The 9,083-nt window shown below is 39.1% G+C and overlaps 1 protein-coding gene across 1 annotated transcript; it reads right to left on the reverse strand.

Annotated features, from left to right (window-relative positions):
* Positions 1–4,165: 4,165 nt before the first annotated feature.
* Positions 4,166–7,545, reverse strand: LOC106648502 (nuclear hormone receptor FTZ-F1 beta). Its single transcript, XM_014365429.2, has 8 exons — positions 7,391–7,545; positions 7,223–7,315; positions 6,846–7,087; positions 6,324–6,746; positions 5,627–6,244; positions 5,094–5,552; positions 4,512–5,024; positions 4,166–4,432 (listed from the first exon to the last, which is right to left on the reverse strand). Exons 1-8 carry the CDS (start codon positions 7,509–7,511, stop codon positions 4,166–4,168), a joined length of 2,736 nt encoding a protein of 911 aa, XP_014220915.2. The 5' UTR covers positions 7,512–7,545.
* Positions 7,546–9,083: the final 1,538 nt, after the last annotated feature.

Here is a 9,083-nt window from a genome sequence, read left to right on the forward strand (position 1 = left end):
GTGCTGACATCTCCGCGCGACGATCTTGTTAAATAGCCCGGCGATGCACAGGCAGTGTCTTTGCTACTGGTTAGGTGGTAGATACTGTTTATAGGTGTGGTATGTTTTGTGAAAAGAGAGTCGATGAAAAGTATATGGATACAATGCACTGTGGCTCAATTCCGCGTTTCTATGTTGTATCGATTTCATATTATGATCGATAATATTAACAGTAAGTAAAAAGTTGCTACGCTTCTATTGTGAATTCGGTTTTTTTTCACATTGAACTGCATGGTAAATTATTTTTAAAATTATTCTTGCGAGGGGATCGACCTTATTTGACCAATTCCAGTCACCGATACTCAACTTTTTAAGGTAATTTAATCACTTCTATTGCGCCGTTATTCATTTTCATATAACAGAGCTATCATGAATTTTCTCGAAAAGAAATCAAATTCCTTTTCCTTTTCCCAATATTAAAATTGTCACAGCATTTTGTCACGACACCAAATGCAAACGATTCTTCGCTGCGAATCCTTTTTCCTGTATTCATTGTCTGTTCGAGATGCATTAAACTTTGTCAAACGACTCTCGCTATCTCTGTTGCAAGCCGTTTTGACAATAATTGCGCGACGAATTGGCAGTCAGCTGCCGGTGTCATGCTTTTTCCTATTGCATTCGTGTCTTTTTTGCACACACTACGTGCACAAAAACGCTTTTTCGGTACTTATTATAAAAATAAAAATAAATCAATAAAAATGATGAAAATTTTTGGCACTTTAATGTTTTTATTATTTTTTAGAAACATACATTTTGGAAGAAAATGAAATTCTTTTTTCAATAATAATTCTCATATTTGCTCAGTGTCTAAAATGTAATTCCATCTACTGATGAAAAAAACTGAAATGAAATGGTAAAAGAAATTATCATAAAGAAATAAATAATATTTAATAAAAATTATTTTATTTTCCAATAAAAGCTAGTAGTGTATGTATAAAAGTACATTTTTACTGCGTTTTGCATGTGTAACTTAAATTATGTCACTTCTTAAAATATTAATTTTTATTACAAAAACAAACTGAATTACAAGCATAATTGCCTTCTGTATTATTTTGTGTGTACAAATGCTATCAATATTATTTCACCAGCAACAATAAGAAACATAGTTGCGAGTGTTGACCCACTAAATAAATTGGTTTACATTTTAAATTACATCGCAGTTAATTTCATTTAAAATAGTTCATCTTGGTTTGCAACCAATTTGACTTGTGTAAAATATTCTGATCCAAACTAATTTTCAAAAGTTTTAAAGTATTTCCAACATTAATAGAACTTAATATACTTTCCAACAATCTATTTTTGATGTTTTTGAATTTATAATACAATTTTACATAGTATTGTTACACATGATAATTGTCACATGCTTACTTGAACAAAAATTCCATGCAATACCATCATTAATTTATAAATCATTTATTAAAATAAATTTAAAAGTGCGGAAATAGCAAGAAAAATGTATTTACTAAAGATCATATTACATAATTATTATAAAAATATAAACACAGAACAGTCGCTTTTCAACAGGCTTATAGACTCCTTTACTCTTATCAACATTTTTTCAATCACAATTATCTTAAAATTATTAATGATAGGGTTCTAGGCACTCAAAGTGGTTTACTGTTTTGCATTTTACATTTTAGTTCATTTAGTTCATTTCATTTACCAAGGTGATTTAAATTATTGTTAAAACTAAATTAATTGCTTACCACAATGAATACTGCATCTGGTTAGCTTGTTTTCATGTGAACATTTTTTTACAAAGTTCATAAAATAAACAAATCTTTGAAGAATGAAGTTCTTTTATTTAATCGTTATTTCAATAATTTGATTGCAAGCTGAATAAATTATTTTAGGAAAACAAGTTTTTTATTATTTCTGATTTAAATTAATACTACAGTTAGAAATATTTTTTTAAATCTTGTATTATTATAAATGCAAATTTTTTATATGGCAAAAAATATATATATAGGTATATAAATATGTATATGAATATGTATATAAATATAACATTTATTTTCTCATAATTTATAAAGCTTTATAGAACCCAATTTTAGAATTTAATAAAAATTTTTATACTTTTACATACATCTAAACGCAAAGATCATAAGAAAATGACAGCCAGTTTTTCGAAATATTGCAAAATGTATCAGTGCTTAATGAATACACTAAATTTTAATGATAACTTTATGTGGGCAATCTTCTCCTCATTATTTTTTCAAAAAAATTTTATTGCTGAATTTTTGAAAATTCATCGAATGAATACTAAAAATTACAAAATTTAATAAATGGAAAAATGTTAGTCATAACATTGTATTTATGAATTGCAATTAAACTTTTTATGGACTAAGAGCACTAAGTTTTCTTCGTAATGTAGGACACATTCGCTAATATTTTTAAGTACAATTTTTTATTAAAAATTCAAAAAATTATCTTTTTCAATTTAAATTCAAACTGTAAACAAATAAAATACTGATAATAAAATTAGAGTTATTAACACGGCGTGCCCTTAAGCTCGGCAAATACAATATATTTTTTACACAATGGATCATCATGTATTTTAATTGACACTTTTTTTATGACGACTCAACTTCTACGAGATAATTACATTTTACTCAAAGGGTACAAAAATACACTTCTATGTAATTTATAATTAAATAGGTTTTAAGAATAATATAAGCTGATTATTATTTATAATAAAAGATATATGGTGTCCGCACGTTTTATGCATATCACTTTGTAAAAATAACATTTCAACCATGAAAATATGATAACATCAATCGAAATATAAATGCACAAAAATATAATTTTAACACGATTAAAAGCAAAGTAAATTTCAGTCTCGTTTTTACTTTCAACGCGTCTTGCTTGAGACAGCGAAAGATCTCTGTAAGGCGTAAATAAAAAATATTTTAATAATAATACATTAATTTATTATATAGATTTACCTTTTCCTAAATATATTTATAAATTGCATTTATGTTTACTAGTTAATCGAATTTTATTTTAAATGTACTTCAAGATTTTTTTGTTCTTTATTTTACATTTATAAAAAGTTTCCTATCAAAATCAGTCCCCTCACCTAAACTAACGCTATTGCGATGTCATCACGATTCTTCAATCACATTTTTCCAATTTGCAGTAAATCGTTTTGCTGTATTATTTTTTTATGTACACAGTTTCACATTTTGAAAAAGTAAAGATAACTGAATCTCGGAGAAGTAGAATTAATCTTTTAGTATATTAATATGACTTTAAAAACATGAAATTCACATCAAGTACTTGGGGCCTTTACATTCAAAAAATTTGTACCTCAAGGCCAAGTATTTGATGTGATTTGACCTTGGTTATTTATATAGTACACTGAGAAAAAAAATTCATTGATTCAATGAAACGTTTAATTGAATACAATCTATGAAATAATTTCATTGAAATAATCTTTTTTTATTTCATCCAACAAAATATTTAATTGTTTTTACCAAAGCTTCATGAAAACAATTAAATATTTTGTTGGATGAATGAATTATTTCATAGATTGTATTCAATTAAATGTTTCATTGAATCAATGAATTTTTTTTCTCAGTGTATTACTTAAGCATATACCATCATATGAAATCTATATTTTTCTGTAGAACCAAAAGAAAAATAAGATTTTTACAAAGATAAATTTATCGAAAGTCGATTTATTGTAGCAACAGTAAAACTTCAATTTAGTAGATTAATAATTGCAATTTGAAATTATTTAATACTTTTTTAAAATGTGTAAGTAATCTAAATAAGTTTTATCAGTAACTCTTTACTGATTACTTTACATTTAATAATTCAATTTCAAAAGTATGTTCAATTAGTTTACATAAGAATCGCTTGGACGTAAAATAGCATTAAGTTATTGCTATATTCATTTAATTTTATTAATTGATATAAAAATTTACACGATTTGAAGCACGGTAAATCGGAAAATCTTTTTCGATGCGATTCTCGGAAGTACCCTTTTTTCAAATTGTAAGTACTTTAATGACTTACAATCTTTTGAAAATAACAAGCAGCTCTGTAATAAAAAAAAGTTCCACGAAGAACCCTTACGAGCATGAATTATTTTCAATTCAATAATCTAAAATTGTGAATGTATTTAGTGATCACCGCGTAAAAGCTCCATAAGAAGATTGAAAGAACAGCCTTCTCCTTCTGCCCTCTTAGCACTGAGTAGTTCTTTACCCACTTGACAAGTTCGTTGCAAATCGGGAATACGTAGTAACAGCTCGCCAAATTTAGCTGGCATCTCTGGGTACTTTGCATTAGTATATTTTTGTAAAGCTTGGAGAGCTTTTTCTTGCGAGTCACGCACTTTTTCAGGTTCCTTCAATTCATTCGTATCCGAAGTTAAAAGCACTATCACCTGCAAAAATTAGTTATTTTTATAACACTTTGAAACTCTTCATAATGAGATAACGTTGTGTGTGTTTGTGGTTTTTTACCTTCATTCCAACGTATTCGTACTGGTCAACCCTTAATCGTCTCAGATTATTGGTGAAAGCAAGCATACGTTCAATGCACGTCGCTAAACCAAGCTGTTTAGCTTGTTCTAATGTGATACTTTTTCCTAGAGACACTCTAATTTCACCAGGAGTACTCATACTCCTAAAGCAACATGAAAAAAGCAAGAGTTCGCACCAAGAATTGATCAGAAGGCATATTTGATCGTCAATAGAAATATGTTTGAACAGTGGCAAACTTTTGCACCACTTGACTATTTTATATAAGCGATGATCGGCTATATTGCAGAGATTCGAAAGAAAATCTGGCTGATGAGAAGAGTTTCCATTAGAGTTGGAAGATTGGCGCGGTTCTCGCGTTGACGGCAAGGAAGTTGAGTCTAGACGATTGCCGTTTGTTCCTCCCATTATAGTCGAGGTTGAGCCGTTTGACGAAAATGAGTCATGCATATCAATACTGCTGTTTGTGACATTCAAGCTCGTACTCGTCAGAGACTGAAAATTGTTTAATGAATGTATCTTTTACGAAGATAATGTCAGAGCGAGGGAGGACAAGAGGCATACCTGTGAGAGACTAAGAGAGGCCATGCTTTGACTGCCGCTCATTCGATCGTTGTCATTATAATGCCACAGATGCTCGACGTCCATGATTTCTTGAAGCAGCGCAGGTACGAGGTTGTGCGAATGATGCTTGCTCGAATGATGATCGGAGGAGGAGGCGGGACTGCTTGGACTAGCGAGGCCCATTTTTTCATTGATCAAGGCACCTTGAGCCAGGACACCGGCGGACGAGGCAGAGGCGTTGCCCATGAGACTCGCTGGCAACGTGTAAGTACACTGATACGTACTTCGTCCGCCTCGCGTTCGGTCCTCTCTAATGGCCTCGAGTTTCATGCCCATGTTGAGGCACTTGTCGAATCTACAAGCCGGACACTTTTTGCGCGTAGCCACGGTTACGGGGCAACCAGCACCGCGTAGACAGACGTAGTTTTTCCGATTTTGTACGGTCCTTTTGAAGAAACCCTGACGGCAAAACAAAGAGACAATTTACAACCTTTATACTTGGATCGAAATGCTATGATAGTCGATCGGCTTACTTTACAAGACTCGCACGAGAAGATTCCGTAATGGAAGCCACTTATTTTGTCGCCGCATATAGGACAAGGACTGTTGATGAGCTGCTGCCTGGTCGAGATACCGGACGGAGCCGAAGGCAATCTGCCGTCGTCTTGATCGTCGAGATGCACGTCGGCCCCCGAAGCCGCCGCCGCTGCCGCAGCCGAGGCAGCGTCGAGGCCCTGAGCGGCCAAAGCGGCAGCCGCGGCCGAGCCGTAGGCGTGCTGCGTCGCGGCCTGATTCTGCAGGTGCTGCTGGAGCGCGGCCGCCGCGTTCTGCTGGTGCATGGCGTGCCGCTGCTGAATCGGCGAGTGCGTCGGCGGACTCAGGCTGCCGTAGCTGTAGCAGCTGCTCGAGGCGTCGCTGTTGTTGCGCGAGAGCGAGTGCGACAGGGAGAGCGACAGCGACGAGGAGGAATTGTTGAAGCTGTGCCGCGACAGAGAGAGCGAGGAGGAGCCACCGCCGCCGCAGCCGCCACCGCCGGCCCCGGGGACGGGCGAGGCCGAGCCGAGGGCCGAGTGACGAGCCGCGTGCGGCGACTGAGTCGGCGAGCTGAAGACGCTGTAGGCCGAGTGGATGGCCGAGTCGGGAGAAGGAACCTGTGCGGGTCATGAAAAGTTACACATCGAAGGTGTCCGATGAGGCTCGAAGGAGACAAAATCGAGCGACTCTACTTACCTGAGATCTCGTGTGACTGTGCTTGGTCAGATGATGACGCGGTACGAGTATGGGGCTGTGACTGGGCGTAGAGCTGTTGCAGCCTCCGAGCAATTTACCCACCAGCAGTGGCAAATCGCTTTGCTGCGCTTGATCCGCGCTCTGTTGCACCGGTTGATGCTGCTGCTGCTGCTTTGGAACTGATTGGGCTTGTTGATGTTGCTGCTGTTGCTGATGGTGATGGTGGGGTTGATGCAGCTGCTGAACGTGCGAGACGCCGACCACAGTCTCGTTTAGCGCATTGCTCGTCGTCGATTGAGCCTGATGATGTATGCCGGAAGTCGAGCGAAAATCCGACTCCGTTTTGATCGAAAACTTTTGATCCACCATGACCGGACTCGTGCTGCAGACTTGCACACCCTCCATCGACGTCTCCTCGAGATCCTAAACAAACGTTCGAATCGTGCGCGTTTAATAATAATAAACTTGGTAGTTAGTTGCGCGTTGATTTTTCCGCCATCGATGATTGCAATTATTACGTACTTGATTGGTGATGGTGTTGGACGACATCTCCTGATCGGAAAGCTCACCCTCCCACGACATCGGCCTCTCGGGTTGGTGCTGATACTGGCTCGAGGAGTCATTGTCGTCGCCGCAAAGACCCACGGAATTCTCGCGTTTCTTCTTGCTGCGCAAATTGACTCCGCGAAAATCGATGCGACTCACTTCGCCGTCGCTGTCGCAATCGTCGTTCGCGACGCAGCCACCGCTGCTGCTTTGGTGGACTCTGCTCGAGTCCAAAGTTGTGACGCTCGTCCCTTCGTGGTTGCTGCTGCTGCTGCTTTCGACGACGGAGCTGACCGTCGTCGTCGTCGTCGTCGTCGTCGTGTTGTTGCTGTTGCTGCTACTGTTGTCGCCACTGTTACTGTTTATTCTACTGTTATTGTCACAGCTCGACACGACCGAGACGGTAACGCCGTTCTGACCGCTCACGTATTTACACACGTTTTTACCTGCAAAATATCGCACGTCGTTAATTAAAGTTGCGCACGAACGATTTGACGTATCGTTCGCAACGATGCACTCACCATCGTGCAAGTCACTCGTAACAGGTGGAGGTACATTGATGGTCGTCACCGAGACATTTTTGCCCGGTTCGAAGTGGTGATGATGGAGCCTGGAGTGGCTCGACAAATTCGTCGTCGACATGGACTTCCAGGAGGAGGACTGCGTCGTCGTTGTGGCGGGGCTTTGTGCTTGCTGGGCCGCCGCCGACCACCAGGCTTCGCCGCCCGAGCCAGCAGCCGCAGCCGCCGTAGAGGATCCCGTCTGTTCCGACATCCTCAGCTAGTATCGCTCACTCTCTCGAGTCTTCCGATTTTACTTTTCGCCTCGATTAGCCAGCCGTCGTCGCTGCAGTGGTCCTCCGCTCGTTGCTGTTTCGACTGCAGACATATGGCATTTTCGGTCAAATTTGTCGCATAAAAGTCGAGCGAAAAAATTCCTTGATCTATATCCCTACCGATGATTTTGTATGCAATAGCTTGTATTGATGATGGCGATGATGATGACTGTTGTCGCCGTCGATGACGATGCCGTATTGTAACACGGATGACGTTGATCGCTGGCTCAGCAGCATCCTGAGCTCTCCGCGCTTGGCTCAATATCCTTGGATCCCCGCGCGGACCGTTGTCCTTTTTTTTTTTTTCGTTGTCTCGTGGAGTCCGCGAGAGTAACCCCGGCCACTCGATTGCTTTGCCGCGTGCGAGATTGTGAACTTGACGTTTTTCTTTCAACCTTGAGTACCGCAATTTAGATCGTTGCCATACGGAACCATCGATTATCCTGTAATCAAACAATTATTTCAAGACGTTAATAAATGAGATAATTCAAGAATTCAAATTCAAAAGCAGGATAAAAAGAAGGATTTATATAAGCACTCGTTATCTAAGAATGAAAATTTTATTGAAAACTTAGATTGAACCCAACTCTCGTTTGAGTGATGGATTCTTTTCAGTGCAAATAAGCGATATTCACACACGTGTGTGTACCTTACAACTGTAGGTTCATCGTGGTACACAACTGCGGAGAGTGTGCTCGTACGTATGTAAATCCTTTGGTCGCTATTATTTTTTCGTTTTGCTTTAATGGTAGCCGCGCGCGAGTCGATTTTGTCCTTCGATCGTGCGCACTTGCGAGCGTTGGAGAGGAAAGGGAATTCCACGCAGTTCTTGATTCGTTCGCACGCACACACACACAAAATATCTTTTCACGTATTGAAGCATGCATTTAATCATATAATAGAGAAAAAAAGATACGTTGTTTTTAGTTTTTTTGCCACGCGCTATAATCGATCGATATAATTTGCATATGCACTCGGTGCGGCGGTATTCGCGAGTGAGTCGCAAAAGCTCGGGCTAAGAAGGACTCGTGCGTCCAAGGTCATTGTCGCGCAGTAGAATACCTTCGATCCGCGCACAGACACAAACTGTGCGAACGAAAGAAGGTATAAGATGCATGCATATGCTGCGGTGCGGTGCAGCGCATTCGTCAGCGTGTTTTTGTCTGTGCGCGCGCGAGGGGACTTATTCAGCTGGGCGCGCGAGCGACTGCAAGAGCGACGACACAGTCACCCGCACCCGGCCCAGCGCTGCATCATTATTATTATTATAATATGCTGCACGGTAAGCATACGTGTGCGCGCACATATACAAAGGTATATAGGCGCACGTATAAATAAGGACACCGAGGCATTTACGGACTCGCTTGGCTTCTTGGCTC

The sequence above is a fragment of the Trichogramma pretiosum genome, unplaced genomic scaffold (assembly GCF_000599845.2).
Source record: "Trichogramma pretiosum strain Unisexual culture from Peru unplaced genomic scaffold, Tpre_2.0 scaffold69, whole genome shotgun sequence".
NCBI lineage: Eukaryota > Metazoa > Arthropoda > Insecta > Hymenoptera > Trichogrammatidae > Trichogramma > Trichogramma pretiosum.

Coding starts and splice junctions, on each gene's coding strand:
- LOC106648502 (XM_014365429.2), bottom strand. CDS start 7,511: ATGTCGACGACGAATTTGTCGAGCCACTCCAGGCTCCATCATCACCAC. Junction 7,316..7,390: donor TACGAGTGACTTGCACGATG/GTGAGTGCATCG, acceptor GATATTTTGCAG/GTAAAAACGTGTGTAAATAC. Junction 5,553..5,626: donor TCTCGTGCGAGTCTTGTAAA/GTAAGCCGATCG, acceptor TTTTGCCGTCAG/GGTTTCTTCAAAAGGACCGT.